Genomic DNA, 24,759 nt, shown 5'->3' with positions numbered 1-24,759 from the left:
TGTTGAAACATATTATTGGAGACCTCTGTCTGATTTCTGACCTGCAGCTTGTACTGCTCAACTTTGAGCAAACTTTTAACCCATTGTACAATATGAAATATGCATCCATTGCAGAAATGCAGAACATGCCTCTGCTAGCACAGAGTCCAAACACGAGTCGCCGGTACCCCCCAATTGCAATGGAGCACCTGGAGGAGGAGTTAAACCGCCGCACTGCTGATGATAACAAGCTCTTTCGTGAGGAGTTCAATGTGAGTGTCTTTTGCTGAACAATGACTGAAATGAAAACAAACCACAATGTTTCCATCTCATTGCAATCATGTCTTCTTTTTTGATCCATCCACCTCTTGCCACTGCCTCGTTATGTGAGCGATACTTGCACCTTTCTTTGCTGCATTCCCACCATTTCTCCCTGCTTTATCCTGCCATATCTGTTTTTGGAGAGCATTTATATGCCTCTACATTTGCTGAAGTTCTTTTTGAGAGCTTAGTCTGCAGAATAAAAATTAAGACTTTCTTTAATAATTGGTCCCCTCAAAAGAGGAACACATGCATGAGCGATTTATCTAAATTTATTCAAGTCATTTGTTCTTGGTTCTTCTTTTGCAGGTTCTTTTCTTTTCTTTCTTTCTGTTCTTCTAACCAATTTTGTTACAATCAGGGAAATATTTTGAATTTCTTTCATTTATTTTAAAGGCCAATTTCCAGCAAGACGACTGTCGAAAGAAGACAGCTAAAATAGAAAATCCCTGGGGAAAAAGTCTTGTGGGCGGTGTATCTGTACCCATATCTGATGGGCAATCCACCCTTCTGTATCTGCACCCCATTCAGCCTTGAAAACTCAGTTGAAAACCGGAATTACATACAACCTTCCATTTTTTTTTGCCAGTGTATGACATAAAAGGCCGTCAAGATTTTTAGCAAGGCTATGGTCCCTAGAAATGGAAAACGTGTGATAGTGTATAGCTCTTTACCTTTTCTGTTTTATCACTCAATATACAATCCTATCCATAAGGTCAAGGGCTGCCAGATTTTTCACCCAAAATGTACACTTTGACGGTCAATGTATAAAATGGGGCGGCACATACTTGTCAACGTATGTCAGATAATATTGCAAATGGTATTAAAATGTTGGGAAAGGGCTCCTGTGCCAAATTATTGATGAATGATGCTATTTAGGTGCATGATGTCTGACTAATTAAATGTAAAACGAAGTGATTGAAAAAACATCATTTTGAGTGGGTTTGGGTGCTTATTTATATCACATTTGAAAGTTCATTGTGGCCATTATATTTATCACTGGTGCATAATATTTATACTGTTATATGAGGAATAACCTGGGCCCTCAGAAAGGTGTCTTCGAGCTGCCAAACGGTCCATTGAGAAAACTCCCCATTGCAAGGCAGCATGATCTTTTCGTCATGCAGAGGGGGTTCAAGTTATCTCAAGAACTGCCGTGCGGTACCTTCATCAACTGGGCTACTATGGGAGAGCAGCTTGGAGAAAACCTCTTCTTAGACCAGCCAACATTTAAAGGAGAAAGAAGTGGTCTGATGAGATGGCCACCAGACCCTTGGAGTTTTGGCAAACTGTAATTTTTTTCAGGTGAGTCTGAATTTTCTCAATTTTCTGACAGTGGACGCATGTGGGTCTGGAGACTTCCCAGTCAAGAGTTTTCTTTGAACCGATTGCAGCCAATTGTCAAACACGGTAGTTTTTCAGTGATGGTTTGGGGAGCAATCTGGAGCGCTGGTCAGTCAGAGCTTGTGGAGTGTGTTGGCAACATCAACACTACGACACACATTTCTATCCTTAAGGATGGACTTCTCCCTGTCTTCTCCACTGATCAGATGCTCAAAAACAACACTGTTCATGGAAGATGGAGCTCCACGCCACACTGCAAAAAAGACCAAAGAATCGCAGGACAGAAATGAGATCAAGCGACTTCCATGGCCAAGTCAGTCTCTTGAGATGAATCCCATCGAACACATCTGGGCCATATTGGATCGAGCTGTGCAGAAAAAGTCCAGCAAACCAACATCACAGTAGAATTGCTAACCCGTTTGCATGAAGCCTGGACAGAAATCCCACAAGAGAAAATTTCAGAACTCGTTAGTTCTCTGCCTGAAAGAGTAAAAACATTGAAATCTGCAAATGGCAAGTCCACAAAATACTAGTGTATGTATTAAAATGGATCAAATGTACTTCAAATGTACAATAAATATATTCTTTAAAAATCATCATGTCCATTTACTTCTGTCATGTGTCTGTACACACTGCTATCACACATTTTCCATCTGAAGGGACACTAGCCTTGCTAAAAATCACAATTATCCTTGCTCCCTCTGATTGATACCGACCAAACCCATTGGCGCAGCCTAAATTGTGGGTGGAGTCAGGCCAGTAAGTCAAGCTCCGCCCTGGACGGACAGAGCTTCAGACTGGCGGAGAATATTACAATGGATGCCAGCACTGATCTTGCCTTTTTGATGTCCCAGTCTTGGAGTTTCGGTCATGATCCTCTGGTTATGATTCTGCATCCAATTTTATGTACCATTCTTCTTGACAGTTATAGGTTTTCTGAAGCACTCATGGGAAAGAATACACTGGGTATTTTGTCAATACCTTCCTATATACGGTCAGGGTAAGGATTACGAATTTGGCTGGATTACTGGCATGAATTTTCCTTTCATTTTGAAAGGCTTTAACATCCATGAGCATCAGCAGACAGGACAATCAGCATAGCATCCTCTTTTGCAAGGATGATTTGATTTGGCACCCTGCCTGAAAAGCACCAGGGCTACAATTTATCATCTGATCGGATCCTTTTCCGTTTGGAATCGAACTCAGACCAGACAACCTAAGAATAAGTATGCTACCTTCGAGCTATCCTGTCAATCCTGTGTCCTGTCTGGTCTGTTGATTTTTGTTTTTGGCCCCCGAGGTGCTTTTCTGAGGCTTCAGCACTGGAAAGAATAAAACGAATTAAAGAAAAGGGAGTGTAGTTGTGGGATTAAAAGTAATTATTTTGGTGAGTTTGCAGTGCAGTGCAAATTGGAAAATTGATAAATGGTTTAAATTATATATGCAGACTGCTAAACTGATCGAGGTGGCTATGGAGAAACAATGGAATTTCCATTAACTGTTGTAATGCACTTAACTAAACTTAACAAACTCTTTATCTTTCTTTCTTTCTTTCTTTCTTTCTTTCTTTCTTTCTTTCTTTCTTTCTTTCTTTCTTTATGTAAGTGCACTTTTTTGTGTCAAGTTATGGTGCACATCTTGTTCATAAACAGACAGCCATGAGAAGACATTCTTCTAAGTAATGCACCTTTGTGTTTAAAATAAAGTGTTGTATTTTATTGGGCTTCTCTAATTTTGCTTTCATTCAACTTGGGAAAACTGTAGTTTCTCCTTTAATTTTCCATCCTTTAAAGGAACCATATATGTCATCTGTGAAGTCACTGGCAAACCACACAGTAAACTTGACCAACAGACTACTTCGTTCTCGATAGAGTATGGTACATTGATGATGGTGTGACGTCATGCATTTTCTTGATTGTCACCTTGGCTAATGTGTTTCTATGGTGGTGAGGCAAAAGTAAGAATTTCATTTTCAAGGCTGTTTCAGATTTGTATTGCAATACTTGAGAGTTTGTTTAAAATGTTAGGTTTGAGCACTTGCCTTTGGACTAAAACTGTGTAGTTTATCCATTAAACAAAGCTGCTTAATCAGGGTGAATTGCTTTTGCTCGTTTGGTCTCTCAGAAACAATTAAATTTGATTGTTTATAGAGCTTGGTAATTTGTTTTGGGATTTTATTGCCAAACTATCTTTTTTTTGAAACCCAAGTAACTCTTATGCTTAACCATGACAAGAACTCACTTGAAGCCTTGGATAAACCTTGTGGTTAATCTGATGAGCCTTGGATAGAATCTTTATTGGTAATTGTAGTATGTGCGGTCACACTTTTGAAGTCTGTGGTTGCTTGTTGCCATTCATACAAGAACTGGACAAGTTGATCTTCAACAGACGTGTTAATCTTTGAGATTATAGTACTCGCGATTGTCTAACTCCTGTCGTTATACTTCGACTTGAAATGTTTTGCCAGGAAGGTATTGTTACAAAGAAGCTTTGCTTTTGGAATGTTGTGGGAGATGGGGGAAGTTTATGTTCTAACGAAAGGGTGTGCGGCTGTGTAGGAGTAGCAAGTTTTACTGGCTCCATGCTTTATAGCATACTCTTTGTTTTCATAGTCTCTGCCAAGCTGCCCAATCCAGATCACGTGTGAAGCTGCTTCCAAGGAAGAAAACAAAGAAAAGAACAGATATGTGAACATCTTGCCATGTAAGATAAGATAATAATCCTGTTTTTTTATTATTTTAATTTTAGAGGTAGCTTTAAGCTGTTAGATGTTTGCATTGTAAAATGACTGTGAAATGGTCCATGCAACAAAACGTTAACTTTTCTATAAAATGGAGAGAAATGAGGGGTGGGGGTGGTGGAGTAGTTGCAGGTGTTTGGGGAGTGGCAGATACTTGTCGGGACTTTTAAAAGTTAGTCATTGTTTTGATGTAGGGACTTTTTAAAGAATCTCAACTTGAAGAGTAGTGTCCATTTGGCCTGCTTTTCATCATGTTTGATTTGTTGGACTTGAATTTGTTGGCCTGTTGGTGTTCCCAATCTGAACCCCCTGGCTCAAGTTGTTCGGAACCCAGGTTCAAATCCCATGTTTGTCCATTGTCTACAAATGCCTTTGTAGCTTACATGAAAGTATGCCGTCTACTCCTGTCCTTATTACCTCCGCCATTTGCGATGGACGGAGGTAATGTTTTCATCCCTGTCCGTCTGCCTGTTTGTGTGTCCATTGCCTACAGGTCACAATTTCAAACCAATCTTCACGAAACTTCACAAAATGGTTGAGTTGGTCATAACCAAGAAGCCTCTTGACCTTGCGGTCATAAGATAAAAAGGTCAACAGGCCAAAGGTCAATAACTTTGTCAAATTTCGAAACTCATCGATTTTCATCCGATTGACTTGAAATTTGAAGAGGATTTGCATATTTTTGGTGACCATCGAATTCCTGATCTGGATATTCGAATTTTTTAAAGTGATTCTTCACCATTGAGAGATAGGGCCAAAAATAACTTGTAGCACAATATCTCAAAAGGTTAAGGATGGATTTGAACGAAACTTGGTGGACTGGTTGGGTGTGTGACAAGGACCAATTGATTCAATTTTGGTGAAGATACAAATCCGGATCCAGATACGACAATTATTCAATAAATTTTAAGTGATTCTTCACCATTGAGAGGTGGGGCTAAAAACATATTGCATTATATCTCAAAAAGTTGCTGACAGATTTGGATGAAACTTGGTGTACATTTTGGGTATGTGACAAGGACCAATTGATTCTATTTAGGTGGACATCCAAATTTGGATCTGGATCCGAAAATTTTTCAAGTGATTCTTCACTGTTGAGAGATGGGGGCTAAAAAGAATATTGCATGATATATCAAAAATTTTCGGACGGATTTGGATGAAATTTGCCGAAAAGGTTGGGTGTGTGAGAAGGACGAACTGATTAAATTTTGGTGAAGATCTGCATCTGGATAAACCCATAAGGAGGTGATGGGTAGGTACGGTCTCAACAAGAGAAATGTGGAAGGGCAAATGGTGGTAGAGTTTGCAAAAAGAATGGAAATTGCAGTGGTAAATACGTATTTCAAGAAGAAGGAGGAACACAGGGTGACATACAAGAGTGGAGGAAAGTGCACACAGGTGGATTACATCTTAAGCAGGAGATGCAAACCTGAAAGAGATTAGTGACTGTAAGGTGGTGGCAGGGGGAGAGTGTAGCTCGACAGCATCAATTGGTGGTCTGTAGGATGACTTTAGAGGTGAGATTGAGGAAGAGAGTGAGGACTGAACCAAGGACCAGATGGTGGAAGCTGAAGGAGGAAGACTGTTGCTTGAAATTTAGGGAGGAGGTGAGACAGGCGTTGGATGGTGGTAAAGATGGGTGGGATGATTGGGCAACGACAGCAGAAGTTGTGAGGGAGATAGCTCGGAAGGTACTTGGTGTGACATCTGGACAGAGGAAGGAAGATAAGGAGACTTGGTGGTGGAATGAGGAAGTACAGGAAAGTTATAAGGAAGAAGGGGTTGGCGAAAAAGAAGTGGGACAGTCAGAGAGATGAAGAAAGTAGGCAGGAGTACAAGGATTGGCGGCGAAAGGCAAAAAGAGAGGTGGCAAAGGCCAAAGAAAAGGCATATGACGAGCTGTATGAGAAGTTGGATACAAAAGAAGGGGAAAAGGATTTATACCGATTGGCAAGACAGAGGGACCGAGCTGGGAAGGATGTGCTGCAGGTTAGGGTGATAAAGGACGCAAATGGGAATGTGCTGATGAGCGAGGAGAGTGTGTTGAGAAGGTGGATGGAGTACTTTGAGGAGCTGATGAATGAAGAAAATGAGAGAGAGAGAGAGAGAAGGTTGGAAGAGGTGGAGATAGTGAATCTGGAAGTGGGGTGGATCAGTAAGGATGAAGTGAGGACTGCTATGAAGAGGATGAAAAGTGGAAAGGCGTTTGGCCCAGATGGTATACCAGTGGAGGCATGGAAGTGCTTAGGAGAGATGGCAGTGGGGTTGTTAACCAGATTGTTTAATAAAGTCTTGGAAAGTGAGAGGATGCCGGAGGAGTGGAGATTAAGTGTACTGGTTCCGATTTTCAAGAATAAGGGTGATGTGCAGAGCTGTGGAAATTACAGAGGGATAAAGTTGTTAAGCCACACCATGAAGTTGTGGGAAAGAGTAGTGGAAGCTAGGTTGAGAGGAGAGGTGACGATCTGTGAGCAGCAATATGGGTTTATGCCAGGAAAGAGCACCATTGATGCGATGTTTGCTTTGAGAATGTTGATGGAGAAGTGTAGGGAAGGCCAGAAGGAGTTGCATTGTGTGTTTGTGGATTTAGAGAAAGCTTATGATAGGGTGCCAAGAGAGGAGTTGTGGCATTGTATGAGGAAGTCGGGAGTGGTGGAGAAGTATGTGAGGATCGTGCAGGATATGTATGAGGACAGTGTGACAGCGGTGAGGTGTGCGGTATAGGTAGGAATGACGGACCGGTTTAAGGTAAAAGTGGGATTGCACCAAGGATCGACTCTGAGCCCTTTCCTGTTTGCAATGGTGATCGACAGGTTGACGGACGAGATCAGACTGGAGTCCCCATGGACTATGATGTTCGCGGATGACATCATGATCTGTAGGGAGAGTAGGGAGCAGGCTGAGGCGAGCCTCGAGTGGTGGAGGTACGCACTGGAGAGAAGGGGAATGATAGTCAGTCGGAGTAAGACGGAGTACATGTGTGTAAATGAGAGGGAGGGTGGTGGTATGGTGCGGTTGCAAGGAGTTGAGGTGGGGAAGGTGGATTGGTTTAAATACATGGGATCAACTGTCCAAAGTAACGGAGAGTGTGGGAGAGAAGTGAAAAAGAGAGTGCCGGCATGATGGAGTGGGTGGAGAAGAGTTGCAGGAGTGATTTGTGACAGAAGAGTTGCTGCAAGAGTGAAGGGGAAAGTATATAAGACGGTAGTGAGACCAGCTATGTTGTATGGTTTGGAGGCGGTGGCACTAACAAAAAGACAGGAAGCGGAGCTGGAGGTGGCAGAGTTATAGATGCTGCGATTCTCGTTGGGAGTGACGAGGATGGATAGGATAATAAATGAGTATATTAGAAGGACAGCGCAAGTAGGACGGTTTGGAGACAAAGTGAGAGAGGTGAGACTGAGATGGTTTGGACATGTGCACAGGAGGGAAGCGGAGTAGCCTATATCGGGAGAAGGATGTTGAAGATGGAACCGCCAGGCAGGAGGAGAAGAGGAAGGCCAAATAAGAGGTTCATGGATACGGTGAGGGCGGACATGCGGGTGGTTGGAGTGTCAATGGAAGATGTGGAGGATAGAGCGAAATGGAGACGGTTGATCCGCTGTGGCGACCCGGAACGGGAGCAAGCCGAGAGAGGAAGAAGAAGAAGATCTGCATCTGGATCCGAGAATTTTTAGAAGTGATTCTTCATCATTGAGAGATGAGCCAAAAACGATGTATGGCATTATATCTCAAAAAGTTTTGGACGAGTTATGACAAAACGAGGAGGATGAGTTGGTTTGGTGCCACAAACAAGCTGATTCGATTTTTGTTAAGGTCCAAATTCAGATCCAATTTATCAGTGGGCTACAAAATGTGAACTGTTCAGCCTGGCGGAGGTACGCGCCCGACTGAGTGCCGTTCCATTTCACCAAGTGTCACTCCATGAGTGATTTTTAATTGTTTGTCTGCTTGTGTGCAGGATATCTCAGAAAGTTGTGTACGGATTCAGATGGAATTTGGTGCGCAGGTTGGGTGTGTGACCAGAACGAATTGATTTGATATTGGTAAAGATCTGAATCCGGATCCAGATACTAGAATTTTTGAAGTTATTCTTCACCATTGAGAGATAGGCCAGAAACAGTGCACTGTATAGCACAATACCTCAAAAAGTTGTGGATGGATTCAGGCAAAACTTGGTGGACAGGTTAGGTGTGTGACAAGGACCAATTGTTTTGATTTTGGTTTAATATCCGAATTTGGATCTGGGCAGAGGTATGTGCTCTACCGAGCACCCTTCTAGTTTTACATGTTATATGTGTATAAGCTCCTCTACAAGCTGTACAACACTTTAAAAAGAATATATGAATGAATAAAACCCACATTGCCAGGTATTTAATTCATGATAGCTTTTTATGTCCGAGGTGGGTAACCCATGATCAAACATTCATAATACAGTTGCCATTTTAATTCCTTTATTGATTACTGTGTCTGTTATAGGAAAGATCACAGGGAAGGGGGTGGTGAGGCAAGTTGAGTAATTCCCCAGTTTTCATGACCTTCTCCACTTAGTCCTTCATTGTTGCTGTTTAAGTCAAACATTTGATGAACTTTGAATGTTTGAATCGATGAACTGTTTTCAATTGCTGGTTTTTGGTTTAAATGTTTCCATGTCGTTTTACAGATGATCATTCAAGGGTGCATTTGATGCCACTCGACGGAGTTCCAGATTCCGACTATATCAATGCTTCTTATGTGAACGTATGCATTCACCGATGAACCAACAATTTTCAAATAAATACTTGATTTTCATTATAAATCGCTGTATAAAAAATGATTGCAATTTTGCCAAAAAAAAAATTTCCATTTTTTTTTTTCTCTTTAAGGGCTACCAGGAGAAGAACAAGTTTACTGCTGCGCAAGGTGTGTCTTGAGTCTCTCGAGCTGCAGTGTTGCATTTTTCTTCTTCTTTGTACTTTGTTCATTCCTCTTTGGCTCATCCATTTAATGCTGTATTTGTAGGTCCCAAAGAGGAAACTCTGAATGATTTCTGGCGAATGATCTGGGAACAGAATACAGCCACCATTGTCATGGTTACAAACCTAAAGGAGAGGAAGGAGGTAACGTGGAGAGGAGTGATAAATAATTGTATTTGTATTGTGACTTTATGCCTGGTGTTGGCTTAATGGTGATGGTGGTAGGCTTGGGATCCTATGGTCCTGAGTTCAAATCCCATTCAGCTGTTGAATTAATACCAGGTGGGGTTAACTCGACCTGTCATCCTTCCGAGGTTGGCAAAATGAATGCCAGCTTGCTGGTATACTGTGTCGGAGTGGCGACCTGTCCAGGATTGTGCCCAATAGCCAAGGAGACTGCTTCGGCAGCACCAACGCTCTGCACAGAGTATGGTCCCAATAGATGGATGAATGGATGGATTGTGACTTTCTTGGACTTCATGAGAAAAAATTATTATTTGGGTGCTGTGCTGCCTTGTGTTTCCAGTGGCTTAATTCCTACATTATGTTATTGTATTTGTTTGGGTTTGAGGAAATTTTGTCAAAATTAGTTTGTTTTTACGTTTTTAATCTATATCTCCAAATGATATCATGAATCATCATGGTTATCTTTTATTGCTGAAAGCAGCCATTGTCATTTGACAAGGGACCAACTTGATTCAGAAGTAGACTGTTTATCGTGCAGGATTTGCTCTCCACACAAGCATACTCTGAGATAGCAAACAGGGTAACTTTGTGTCAAGGGCAAGGGATACCCAAGAAAACCAGAATACGTTCGCTTCTTAAGTTCAGGCAGGAATTTGTAATTTGTTCAAGGTGCTGGCGATAAGACACCTGCTCTTAATGAAAGACACCGAGGGATCTTTCATGTCCACCAACAGCCAGTGCTAGCAAATGGGGCCTCATGCTCACCATCCATCCAATAGATGGCATACAACACATTGATTCAATGCCCTGCTTGTGAAACACCAGGGTGACAGTTTATAGTCCGATCTGGAATCAAAGCCGGACTAGTCAGCCCAAAGGCGAGTACTTTACCCGATTTCTGAGTTATCCTGCCACCCATCCAAATTCTATAATTTTTGTAACCACAGACAGGTGAATTGCAGGACTGGACTCGATCCTCTTTTGTCATGTGTTTACGGAACCCTTGTGTTTCAATGCCTCAAAATAGCACAATACTTAAAGAAACATATAAACTGTGAGAAATGTACTGGATTTGGGGGAGGAAGTGGAGGAGATTTGTCACCTATTGGCTTTGAGATGCCTGTATGGTTACATAATACTTTTATTCTGATGTCTACTCATCTTCATGAAGGCTAATGTTGGTCTACATAAGCTAGCAAGTTCAACAATTTTTTTTTTCAATTAAGGTTTATTACTGCTGTGGGTTATGAGCTGTTACTGACGTTTATTGTGCCAGCCCTTCTTCATATCCCCTGTTTTATCAGAGCCACAGAACGATTGATAAAATCGTTAGCGTCTTCTCATCTCGTCAAACAATTCTTCTTTAACATAAATATATAGCATATCTTGGTTATGATGGCATTATCAATAGCAGGTTAATATATGGTGTAAAATACATACATTTAGTACTGCAAGATCCCTGAGGTCAAATGGTTTAAAAACGAAAATATATCCACAGAAATTTTGGATTTATTTTACGTTGAACTTTATATCGACATCATGTTTCACACACACACACACACACACACACACACACACACACACACACACACACACACACACACACGCACACACCCACACAGACACACACACACACACGCACACACACACACACACCTAGTCACACACACACACACACCTAGACATACACACACACACACACACACACACACACACACACACACACACACACACACCGAGACATATACACACACACACACACACACACACACCTAGACACACACACACACACACACACACACACACACACACACACACACACACACACACACCGAGACATACACACACACACACACACACACACACACACACACACACACACGATGTATGGCATGTCTTAGTTGTATTCCCATCACGCTAAAGGGTATGCCGAGGTTTGACGAGGCTCGTCCCTTGTGTGAAAATTATCATGGAGCTGAGAAAGTACCAAAGTAATACAAGATGTTTCCAAAAGTTAATCCTCTTTTAAAATGGCTGCAGTAATGGAATCGTCGTCGTGTGTTTTTGTTTTCACACCAATAACTTAAACAAATGTAGGGCTCAGTGCCACTTTTTATTTTTTTCTCGAGACAAGTGCAGCAGCATTTTGAAGAAATATTTTATCATGTTTGTTGTTCGGGTTTGCAAAGCTTGCAAAGCAATTTACCTTCATATGTGAAAATGGGCTGTTTGTGTTTGAACAATCTTTAGTTTGTTCGCTATTTATGGGATGAGTGGTGAGGAGGATTGTTGGTTAAATCCAGAATGCTTAACGTGCAAATTTGTTTTGCGAAACATTGTTGCAACATCTCCATGCAACGGGCCAGAGCAAGGGAGCCAAGCTTCCGGGCTGTGATTGCCATCTTCCATCATTGTACGTGCAATTATTCTCTGAAATCTCAAGTGTTACATTCGGGGTTTCTCTACAGCCAATTAAAGCCATTAGTCGAGGGTTGAAATGCCATAACGAGGTTGAAATGCTACTGAAAACTCAACATTAATGGAGCTTATCTTATCATGCGAGGAATTTTAATGTGTAATGCATCAGCCAAATCTGCACTATATATAGAAACTATAAGAGAAGGAAATAAATTAAGACCCAACTACACACTCGGGGGAGATTGTGCTGATGTAGCTACTGTGTCGTAGATATTACCTTAAGATTATATGATAGTGTTTGAAAATAGATGTTTGATTACGAGGTTATCAATTTATTTTTGCCATTGCATTCCCGGGTGGGCTTTTTCACACGTTGAGATACAGCATCGAATGCATCCACACCACCGCACCTCACCTCACCTCACAACACTGCCCCTCCCATACCTAACCTCATGCCACCTCACGGCCCCTCCCATCGCCTTCTGCACAGCTCACCACCCCCTTCCTGCACCCCACCACCCGTTTCCCGACACACCGCACACACCCCCTCCATATCCCACACCCCAACCCCACAACCTCTCCACTTACTCTCCAGGTTCACAGGGAGCTTTCTTTTGTCACTCTGAAGGCTTTGATGCTGTGTAGGCTTTGAAGAATGTAACATTTATGTACACTTCATTTGTAGATAGTTGAGTTTATGATTTGGGGGGGGGGGTGGAGTGGTCGAGTGGGTTGTAGCTTTACCTGTAGCCAAGGATTGCATCATAAGTTTGTCACAAAGGCAGAAAGATGGTTTAAAATTCTGGGAAAGTGTTTTTTTGTTTTTTTTAATGTACGTAATTTGTTTTTTCTCCTTGTACTATTGGTATTCAAGGCTGTACTTTTGCTGCAGTTTCCCCAGGTAGATGTCCATTTATGTCCCGTGATGTCCGTGATGTCCATTTAATCAGAAAGGGGGTGCCACTGAGAGGCTCTTGCCTTCTTTCACGTTTATGGACATTTGCTAGCCACTGCAATAAGTGCGGATGGAGGTGGCTTTGAGAGGCTTAGTATGGTGTTAGTGCAGCTGTTAACAACATCCTGCTGGTGATTCGACAAGCTTTGGTTTCCCCAACTTTGTGAAGATTGTGAGCTGCAACATAATTGGATACTGTTTGCTTAATTAAATATCCAACCTCGAGTCGGCGTCAGATTCCTGTCGTTTGTAATGAGAATGTGGTGTCCGTTTGTGTGTTTTCAATAAGAAGTTGAACATCCAGAAATCTTGTGAGCACGGTAAATGTCACGTTTACTTTATTTTACAGTTTTGGGAATGCAGCGATAATTTTCCTCACTGGGTCTGAACTCTATTCTTGTTTTCACGCGGAGTAACCTTCACGTTTGTTATGAAAGAGTTAAGTTTACTTATTGCCCACAACAGCCGCTTTGATTCCAAAATATTGCCGCGTTTCCACTTGTGCTTCCAAATGGCAAATCTACCCCTTTACCCAAGCCACTCAACTTACCTGATCTCTTATTGATGTACGGAAGTCCTTCAGTGGAATACGTACATTCTTGTCATCTTTCTCCAGGTTATTTGGCCATTTGCTCTCTTGTGTATTCCTGGTGTTTGCTTAATGGTTAGGGTAATGGGCTTTGGATCCTAGGATCCTGAGTTCAAATCCTGCTTGGCTGTTGAATTAATACCAGGTGGGGTTGACTCTGCCTCTCATCCTTCCGAGGTCGGCAAAATGAGTGCCAGCTTGCTGGTATCCTGTGTCGGAGTGGCGGCCTGACCAGGATTGTGCCCAATAGCCAAGGAGACCGCTTAGACAGTACCAACGCCCTGCACAGAGTATGGTCCCAATGGATGGATGGATGGATGCTCTCTTGTGTTTGTTTTGTCGAACTTTTGAACTGCAGTAAACAGCAGACAGCAGGCAATCTGACTCCCGGCTTAATTGGAAGTGTGTGCATGTCTGCTTATTTCTAACAGGAGGCAATCTTTGTGTTAAATTGTTTTTGTTTCTTTAAAGCTGGAGTTTTGACCCACCTTCTCCTTTTCCCATACAATACCTTCTTCCCATGAGCTACAATGGAATTCGTATCTCACACTTTTTTATTTTCATCATAAGTCTGGATAACATTCAAGGTTGATCATTTCCACCTCTTCAGGTTTTCTCATGGTTTATGACTGGAAAGACACTTGTGCGGCATCTTGCAACTTTATTTTGACCTTATAACCCAATTAACGACAGTTTGTTGATCTGGGTACATGGGGGGGCTTTTTCTTATTTTCCATGCTTCGCATACCTCACTCCCTTTTTATGAATGCCAAAATGGAACTACATCCATTATCATAAAAAAACAACAATTAGAGACATTCCACTGAGGGATCCTCAGGAGGGATGGATTAAGAACACAATCATCCTAAGTGAGGCTGTGCACATTGTTCTGCGGTGAGAAATACACATTTGCAGGAGTGCTTGAATTACATTTTTCACTTAGATGACACTGGATTCTCGACTTTAATTTTAAGGAAGACGATACTCGTTTAAAAGGAAGACACTTCATATATAATGGATGAACAATAAAATTAAGTCTTGGTACTTGCAAGTGCCAATGGCATGCACAAAGCAGCTTTCTGTACGCAGTCGTAGTCGAGGCTTATGGAAGAGCTAGTATTACTATTTGTACAGTGAACGGATCAGGACACAACAGGACAAAATAAACAGTTGAGAGGGTGGGACAACATCAACAGCAAATTTCAAGGACAAGATAGAGGCAGTCTTGGACAAACAAAGGATGTGGGGAGGAATGAGGGGAATTTGAGGATGCATAGGGTGGACAAGATGGATACAGAATAAAACTCAGGAGGAAAACTGGAAATTTGGAAGGAGGAGGGAGGGGGGGGTTAACAAGGCTAAGAAAGATCATGGTTTTGGATTGTGGGCAATCAGATGGTGGTGAACAGCTGTTTTCAAGACCTGGAGGGAAGAATGAGATTGAAGAGAATGTGGAAGTTGGTTCCACAGGTGAGGGGAAAAAGAGGAATGAATGAGTGGAGGTGAACAGTAATCCTGGATTTAGGTAGTTTCACCAGCAGAGGGTTGATGGTGGACCATATGTGCCCTTGTAGAAACCTGAGGGGAGGGAGGGATGGGGTGGACAAAACACAGAAATAATAGAGGATGCAAGACAAGAAAGGAGGTGGTAGAAGACGGAGAGACCACCGACCTGTCTGTGATGGCGAAGTTCTAGACCCATAGACTCAGCTTCATCATGGGATATTCCAATAATCTTGAAGGCCTGGGTTTCCATGGCGTCAAGTGAGCAAGATGTGAGGCAGGGTAGCTAGCCCAAATGGAAAAGCAATCCTCCATAAAGCTGCGGATGAAGACCTTGTATGTGGATGGAAGTTCAAGTGTGCCAATGAATGACTTTGTATGATGGAGGATGTACAGTTGGCAGCTCACTTTGGAGGCCAGCTTTGAAATGTGGTATGCCTAAAAAAAGTAATTTCTGAAAGTGATTCCAGGAGTTTGAATGACTGAAATTCACAAGAGGATTGTTAAGAAAGTAGATTGGTGGGAAGGTGGGGGGGGGGGGGTTGACAGATGGTCCTTTTTCAGAGAGATGATAAGAGTGTAAGATTTGTCAGGATTTGAAGCCATATTCCAAGTGTTTGACCATCTTGTGATTTTGTCAACGTCTAAAGAGAGGGAAGAGGCTGCAGCCTTCTTGTTTGAAGGATGACAGATGTCATGGTAGAGGGTGGAGTCATCAGCAAAGAGATAAAGAGACTTTTCCAGAGTCAGTGAGATCATTGATAAAGATTAAGAATAAGATGGGGGCCTAGAACACTGCTTTGGGGCACTCCAGCCTTGACAAGGAGAGGACATTAAAAGATTCTGTTGAGCATGACACATTGGCTCCAAGAATAGAGGAGTCAGGAAGCAATGTGTGTGGAGTTGGACTTGGATTCCAGAGGCAGAGAGTTTGGAGAGCAAGGCAGGATGCCAGACTGCATCAAATGCATGAGATATGTCCAGAGAGATGGCCCTGATATCATGTTGACATTGAGGGCTTCCATCCATTATTGGGTGAGTAGAAGCAGCATGTCCAAGGTAAAGTGACCTGGTCTGAATCTAAATTGGTGATCTGAGATGAGGTTGTTGGAGAAAAGGAAGGATTTCATATCTACTGATGATGATGGATTCCACGACCTTGCTGATGATTGGAAGTAAGCTGATAGGTCTGCAGTTCAGGGGATCAGTTTTTTCACGTTTTTATGTAATGTAGTGATGTTGGCAGATTTCCAAGTGGATGGAAGATGACCTTGGGCAAATGAAATGGTGAAAAGGGCAGAAAGAGGATGTGAAAGAGCAACAGAGCAGGATTTTCAGACATCTGAAGTGATGCCATTCAGTCCAATTGCAAAGTCAGAGTCGATGGTTGAAAGAACCTTCTCTACCTTCTCATGTGCAAAAGACACAGAGTCCAGGAGCAGTTGGGTACGACTGGGAACGTTGGGTGATGAGAGTGAGTTAGCGACACAAGATTTAGAAGCAAACACAGAATTGAGATAGTCAGCCTTCTCACGTGCAGAATCTGCTGTAATGCCATTTGAAGAGAGGGGAGGGATGGAAGGGGTGTAAACATACACCAGAGACAGATGTTAACAAGGTGCCACCAGGTTTTGGAGGATGGAGACAAGAATGAAAGCTCATTCTTGATATTGGACAGATGTTGCTTTCTGGTTCTCTTGAGAATGAACACACATTCATTTCGGACTTTTTGGAACGCACCGATATTCCCTTCATTTGGATTCGCCTTCCAGGAAGAGAAGGCAATTTGCTTAAGAGCAACTGCCTCACCACAGGATCCAATGTACCTGGGCAGCAAGAGAGATAGACTAATTGAAGACAAAATGGGATGAATCTGTGCATGAGGGAGAGCAATTTTCTTTGGAAGAATTTCCAGACTAAGTTAACCAGGTTTAGTAGAGGTGAAAAAGCAGTCCTGAAGAGAAATGTCTGCTTGCAGTCCCTGCCAATCTGCTTGAGTGAACTCCCAGACTTGCTGGCATTGAGGCAGCTCTCTGAAAATAGCCAGAGACATATTGACTTTCACAAGCATATGATCAGGTGAACCAATCGGAGCAGAGGAAGTGTAGGAGACATTTGTGGGAAAATTAGTAATCACCAAGTCCAGCAGGGAGGATTTGCCATTGAGAGAAATCTGGGTGGGAAAGTTTACAGATTGAGTCAGTCCCATGGAGTCACAGCAGTCCTTTGCTGAAGTGTCTTGACTGGTGATAGAGGTACCAACACTAAGCCAAGTTGCGTGGTGACAATTGAAATCAGCACAAATGAGGAAGAGAGAGTTTGGATGAGTGGTTAAAAGTTTGTCCATGTTGTCGGAGAGAAAGATATAGATGGAGTCATCACTGTTTGGAGGACGGTACAACACAGATGAACAAGAGGTGGGAGCAGAGCGGAAGTTGCAGCCAGAGGTACTCCTGGGGAATGAGTGGTGTAAGATAAATCCATGGACAGTGAAAAGTGCAGTTATTGATGGAAAGTGCAACTCCCTCGCCGGGGAATGGTTCAGGCCTGTCAAATTGGAGGATACAATAACTAGGGAGAGATACTAAGGAGTCAGGGACTTCCTGTGGGAGGAAGGATTCTGTTAAACAGTTTATGTCTGGTTTATCGGCAACGGCCTGGATTGAGAGATATGTCAGGTTGGAGCATTGGGAGGATGCAGAATGGGGGTGGAGGCTTTGTGGGAGCAATGTGAGGCTTTGGGGGGTGGGGTGAGGGGAAAGATTTGAGTGTGATTGGTGTGAGAGAAGGATTGAGTGTGTGGGATGCAGGGGAAAGGTTTGAGAAGGTGGAGTGAGGGGGAAGCATCGACGTTGTGGGGTGAGGAGGGATGCAGAAAGGGGGACATGAAGCTTTGTGCAGGTGGGGTAGGGGTGGATGCATATTCTTATTCCAGATACCCATCTTTGACAAATGGAGATAAAGATCATTGGATGGGAGAAGAACATGGAAAAATAAATTTCACATTTTCGATCCAAGGATAGGCATTATTGGGCATTGAACAATACGAAACGAAATGAATAGCAAAAACAACAAAATAATTAACATGAAATATTGCACAGGATACAACAGCAACACCTAGACAAGATGCATCAACATAAAAACACGACGAATTCGGTTCGGAAAAATCAGCTTTAGTGTGCTGGAAAAGGAGAGCTCAGATTTTCACTACCACACCACGTGCAGAAACTCCGAACCAGAAGCAAATGGGAAGAACAAGAATCAAAAGGAATAACAATTATTGAACAAGAGGGAGATATAGAAGCGTTGCCAGAGCACGGAAAGATGTTGTACCCGAAGCATGATGTACTTCGAGGGATTGAAGCCTCTTATGCAGATGAATGCCCACCTCATTGCTCTGGTGCCAAACAAGTTGATCCACAAACATTTTTGGTTGTTTATGTTCAAGGAAACCGCTGATCCCAACCCTCACACCACCCCTCACTAAATTAAACTGCAGGTGGAACCCTAAAACCAAAGGACTTTTTTTACCTAGGCTGAATCATAGATGGGATGAAATGGTAAACTATGAAAGTATTGTTTAAAATTATGTTGCGGTGTCACTACAATCTGCATGATGATGGTCTCAGTCCAACAGAACCCTCCACTATGCAGGCAAAACCATTCACTGCTTTTGGTATAGAGCTTGCAAAATGGCTGTTGTCTGCATTTTGATTATTTTTTAAAAATATTTTTTACCTTCCCTTTACTAAAAAGCCCTTGTGGCTGTTTGTAAATTGGAACGCAGTTCTATCGCTACAGGGAGATGGTTGTCTCCCAAGGTGGTGAAAAAAGCAAGTTGTTCTGATGCACCCAGAGAGCACAGGGTTGAATCTGATATCTTGTGTTAATTTGCTCATTAACATCTTTCTAAGTGTATTTTATACAATCGTCACAAGCTGTTTACTATTAAAACAAAACAAGCTTTAGCTCTCATACGAGCCTCGACAGTGTATACAAAATAAAAGAAAGAAAAAGCTCAGCCAGACCTGCACCAGCAGAGAGTCTGGAAAAAGCAGTTCATATTTGGTGTATTGATGGCTGTGGTGTATGCCTGGTGTTGTCTTAATGGTTAGAGTGGTGGACTTGGGATCCTAGGGTCTTGAGTTCAAATCCCGCTCTGCCGTTGAATCAATACCAGGTGGGGTTGACTCAGCGTGTCATCCTTATTAGGTTGGCAAGTGAGTACAATCTTGCTGGGATGATTGAGCCATTTGAGTATCCTGCGTCAGAGTGGTGACCCATCTAGGATTGTGCCCAGTAGCCCAGGAGACTGCTTCAGCAGCACCGATGTTCTGTGCAGAGTATGGTCCCAATGGATGGATGTATGGCTGTGGTCCTTTTGTCATCTCTTGGTCCCAGTATTATTGTTACCTCTAACACCGAAGGTGAAGATAGGTTATGTTTTTTTCCCTGTTTGTTACTTGCAAAATCAAAGATTCACAAGTATATTGGTTTGTCCGGTCTGTAACTCTATTTGTTTATCTGTCTGTCTGTATTCCAATCGCCTACAGGTCACAATTTCAAGTTGGTCATAAGCAAGAAGCCTATTGATTTTCTGGTCAAAAGGTCAACATAGGCCAAAGGTCATCAACTTTGTTGGATTTCTAAAATTATCAATTTTTATCCAATTGACTCGAAATTTGAAGAGGATTTGCATACTTGGTCACTGAATTCAACCACCAATTATTTTTTAAGATCAAATTTGTTTAAGGTATTTCACAAGTATCATGCTCTGCATGATGTCTTTCGTTGTTTGCTTGTCTGTCTGTCTGTCTGTCTGTGAGTGAGCAGGATATCTAAAAAGGTTATGGACGGATTCGAACAAAAGTTAGTGGACAGGTTGGGTGTGTGAAAAGGATGAAATTATTTGATTTTAGTGACGATCCAGATGCAGATTTGGCCTATCAATGGGATTCAATTACTCAAATTGTTCAGCCTGACTGAGATCTGTGTTCTACCGAGTGCTGTTCTTGTTATTATTATCATTATTATTATTATTATAATTAGCATTGTTATTGGCATTATTATTGCTACTACCCACACTGTGGCCATAGGCTGAGCACGTGGCTATTGTAACAATCCCGTCAGTCGGTTTGTCTGTCTGTCAGCAGAATAACTGGACAATAAGGGCACATAGAATCTCCAAATTTAGCACAAAGTTTTGCATTTTGAATGTCTCAGACGAGTTCGACTTTGAGCTCACAAGGACAAATATAAAATGAAAACGAGAGAGTTCATTGACACCTTACCTCGTGCACTCTTGAGAAACAAGGACATGGGTAGGGTCTGCAAGCGGCAAATTTGATTGCTCGTGATGATGTAAAATACTGCCAAACAGAAGGGTTTTGAAAGTTCCAAAAGGTTATTTGTTTTCTTGTGTTCAAGTACTGGATATAATTAAATCGAAATACAATAACCTTCGATTATTTGGTTGTCGGGAAATTTTTTTGGGAACTTTACCGCTTTTGATGCGGTCTCTTTTACACCACCTTATTGAACATGTCACATTCGTTTTTTGTGTCTGTTCTTTTTGTCCTTCATGTCATCCTTCAAAAACACAGTAAACTTTGTGTTTGGAATTATTTTTCAATTTTGACTGCCAGAAAGGCAGACAGACTGAAATTTATTTTGTCTCACTCCTCTCTGCACATGTGCGATTGGGACAAATTGAGAGCCAAAGTACTGCTAAACTACAGGTTTGTTTTCCGATTCATGTTCCGATTCGTGTTCAATACATAATATTCAATTGAAATCAAGTTGTTCCTCGATCATAAAGTGACGTTTGTAAACAGACTGATTGACAGACACAGACAAAGTGACCCAATTGCTTAACCCCGCTTTTCGCTTCACATGTGCGGCGTAATTAATACAGAACTATATTTGCTCATACCGTGGCTACATGATGGTTCCGTAAAGGTTAGCTCCCTCTGGGGCAGTATTGCACTGAGAAAGCAACCTCGTGAGTCAGAACTTCCACTTACAGTAATGGCAATATTCTGTTGTTGTTTTTTTTTGCTTGTGTCCTACTTTTTAGAGTTCAAATGTCATGGACGAGCAAGATGACAAATGAGGAGAGGTCAATGCATTGACAATGGAGCAGAGAGAAACAAGCAGACAAGAATCATGACCAAATGCGCAAAGGACTCACAGAGACAAACAGGCAGGCAGGCAGGAAAATATGAAGGAACACGGACAGACTTGCATCTTGCATCCCAATTAAGCAGCATTGTAAAGGCATATGAGGGGCACACAAATAGATGGGATAGCCAATTAATCAAAGGAACTTCAGATAAAAGGTTACAGAGGGACAGAGGGGGGAAATAGCAAGAATGCAAAAAAGTCATCCATCACTTTAAAGGATTGGAGGGAAGAGCAGTTTGGATGCACCGGGAGGTACTGCAACATTCTGGAGTTTATTATTAACTGGCAAATTAACTAGAAAATGAGGGAGAGAGAGAGAGACACAGAGAGAGAGAGAGACACAGAGAGAGACACAGAGAGAGACACAGAGAGAGAGAGACACAGAGAGAGAGAGAGACACAGAGAGAGAGAGAGACACAGAGAGAGAGAGACACAGAGAGAGAGAGACACAGAGAGAGAGAGACACAGAGAGAGAGAGAGAGAGACACAGAGAGAGAGAGAGACAGAGAGAGAGAGAGACAGAGAGAGAGAGAGAGAGAGAGAGAGAGAGAGAGAGAGAGAGAGAGAGAGAGAGAGAGAGAGAGAGAGAGAGAGAGAGAGACAGACAGACAGACAGACAGACAGACAGACAGACAGACAGACAGACAGACAGACAGACAGACAGACAGACAGACAGGAGGGAGAGTGAGGAGGGGTGAGGTAAAAGAAGGCAGAGAGGTGAAAGGAAGGGAAGGCAGAAGTGTGGTGGAGCATTAATTATGATTCATACCGTCTCATCAAAATGATGCTGCATAGAATAACAGTGCAGTTGGAAACAAAATAATGTCTGAAATCCATTTTCTACTGGTAAGGAGAAAAACACTGCCTGGACATGTCCAGACACGAACACCCTCCGGACACGTCCGGAGAAAAACATCACCCAGACATGTCGAGAGAGACAGAGAGACAGAGAGACAGAGAGGGAGAGGGAGAGGGAGAGGGAGAGGGAGAGGGAGAGGGAGAGGGAGAGGGAGAGGGAGAGGGAGAGGGAGAGGGAGAGAGAGAGAGAGAGAGAGACGGAGAGAGAGAGAGAGAGAGAGAGAGAGAGAGAGAGAGAGAGAGAGAGAGAGAGAGAGAGAGAGAGAGAGAGAGAGAGAGAGAGAGATAGAGATAGAGATAGAGATAGAGAGAGAGATAGAGATAGAGATAGAGATAGAGATAGAGATAGAGATAGAGATAGAGATAGAGATAGAGATAGAGATAGAGATAGAGATAGAGATATAGATATAGATATATAGATATATAGATATATAGATATATAGATATAGATATAGATATAGATATAGATATAGATATAGATATAGATATAGATATAGATATAGATATAGATATAGATATAGATATATAGATAGATAGATATGTGGGAGGGTGCTGCACTATGGAGGGGAAAGGGGAGAGGGGACTTATTAGAGAGAAAATGTTATGCTTCATGAACAATGGGAATCGGCAGATTAGAGTCAGTATGACTACCGACTACGGTAGATGGTGTATACAACCCAAAACCCTTAAGTATCTTTCACCGTTGTTTTGGGGGGATTTCAATAAACAAATTAAAAAAGCAATTATGCATTTATTTCGACGTTTGAAGGAGATGTGCATAAATATTCATCTTTATAAACAGCTGCGTGCGAATGGTGGAAAAAAAAATTTGCCTCGGTAATTTAGAAAACACGTTAATATGGCAACCGGCTCGGAAATTGGGTCTTATCAAATATATTTTGCTTTGAAACTGTCAAAGGGAAACCATATAATCTTTGTTAAGCACACCTAAATCATAAAATAACCAATTGCTTTGAAAACAGTCAGAAGGACAAAGGAAAACGTGATCACTCGTACGCTGCTGAGGTTAAAAGTTAAAACCTCCATAAGATACGGGATGAAACTTTGCTGCCATGGTGCCCGTAACCAAGCATACAGACATACACACACATTTACAAACAGTCCCTTTACAGATCCAAATCGACCCATATGTACCACATCCGTGTGTGCTGCATCAAAACCTCTACCTTGTATAGTAACTGCCGACTTTACATCCCAATCGGAACATGAACTCTACCGCAATCAACTGGAGAGTGCCTGGCAAGTGGCTTACACACTCAAGAAAGCACTCCAATTAAATGGTTGATCAGGAACGGCTTATAAAGGAACGGCGCCTAATAAAGGATATAATTAAATAAGGCTGTTAATTATCTTCAAAAGGGGTGTTTTAATTAACCTAAACGCCCAATTTTCACTCTTGCACTCCATTGAAGTTTTCTTAGTGTGCATGCAAAGTTTCAGGCTGCTAGGTTTCATGGTTTTGGAGTTATGGAGGACACACACACACACACACACACACACACACACACACACACACACACACACACACACACACACACACACACACACACACACACACACACACACACACACACACACACACACACACACACACATACACACACACACACACACACTGACATTTAGTAGTATAGACTGGGAGGGGGGATGGGATGGGATGGGGTACTCGGTGCTGCCTGGCCAGGTGAACTTTTCCCAGCAGGGGTTTCAGGACGTGTTGGACATTGAAAAGCTGTGGAGTTATTGGCCTCATGGTAATTACTTTTTGACTGCATGCTGATGCCAGCACTGCCTGACCGCACTTCCTAGTATGTACTTTATAATGGCGTTCAGTGGCCTCAAAACGGCCTTCAAGGCCAACATACGATCGCTTAAAATGTTGTCCAGATTCTAAAGTACCGACACCCAAAATTTGGGGCCTCTAGGTGCTACAGTTCGGCCATGAAAGAGGAACAAACAAATGCACAAACACTTGAATTTATTTATAAGATTTAGCAAATGCATGTTGGGTCGCGATTGATTGCGAATTCATTCCACGGGTTGCATCATTACCACGGCATGGCTGTGCTGCTGATGCCGTGCCCCTGCACAAATTTGGGCAAGGATTTGGCATATGCCCAGGGTTCTGGTGACAGTAGCCTACGATGCAAAAGACATGGTGGGATTCAAGCTAGTTTGAAGTGAGATAAAGGAATGAAGGTTAGCGGTGAGTCTATATTTGTAACAAGGTATGAGTGCATCTGACCGAGTTGGTTTGAGGGATTGAAGGATTGAAAAGCTGCTCATATTGTTTTTAGTTATTTATTTCTAAAATCTTATCTCACCTGCTCATTTCACTTGCCTTGTTTCACCCCTTTTCTCTGCGCAGTGTAAATGTGCACAGTACTGGCCGGACCAAGGTTGTTGGACGTACGGCAGCATCCGTGTGGCCGTTGAGGATGTCACCGTCCTCGTGGATTACACCATCAGAAAGTTCCTCATCCAGCAGGTTCCAGACCACACGCACGCCGAGACCATTTCAGCCATCTCACTTGTAAGCTGTGAGCAGTCGTGGCTATATTACCGCACGTGCTGTCACTACCGGGAAACTGCTTCATTCTTCATGTTTTCTGTTTCATTGGCGATCATTGCAGTTACTGACGTGTGAAGCAACGGCTGTAAGGTTTGACTGTAAAATCGATTTCTAGTTTTGAAAGCAGTTTAATTA

At 42.4% G+C, this 24,759-nt stretch overlaps 1 protein-coding gene across 4 annotated transcripts in view; it reads left to right on the top strand.

Annotated features, from left to right (window-relative positions):
- PTPRA (protein tyrosine phosphatase receptor type A) overlaps positions 1 to 24,759 on the top strand; it is a 215,885-nt gene that overhangs the window by 157,588 nt on the left and 33,538 nt on the right. For 3 of the 4 annotated variants that reach the window (XM_085848261.1, XM_085848258.1, XM_085848259.1), the window contains 6 exons: positions 115 to 251; positions 4,257 to 4,347; positions 9,048 to 9,124; positions 9,250 to 9,286; positions 9,386 to 9,483; positions 24,421 to 24,585. In XM_085848261.1, coding sequence (XP_085704387.1) covers positions 115 to 251; positions 4,257 to 4,347; positions 9,048 to 9,124; positions 9,250 to 9,286; positions 9,386 to 9,483; positions 24,421 to 24,585 — 605 coding nt within the window. The remainder of the gene's footprint in view (positions 1 to 114; positions 252 to 4,256; positions 4,348 to 9,047; positions 9,125 to 9,249; positions 9,287 to 9,385; positions 9,484 to 24,420; positions 24,586 to 24,759) is intronic. The other variant, XM_085848260.1, reaches the window with a different exon arrangement.

This window comes from Eptatretus burgeri, chromosome 12 (genome assembly GCF_056783735.1).
Source record: "Eptatretus burgeri isolate ZD-2024b chromosome 12, Ebu_testis_v1, whole genome shotgun sequence".
In the NCBI taxonomy this organism is placed as follows: Eukaryota; Metazoa; Chordata; class Myxini; order Myxiniformes; family Myxinidae; genus Eptatretus; species Eptatretus burgeri.
The sequence above is the reverse complement of the archived record's forward strand: the minus strand, read 5'-3'. Positions and strand labels throughout refer to the sequence as shown.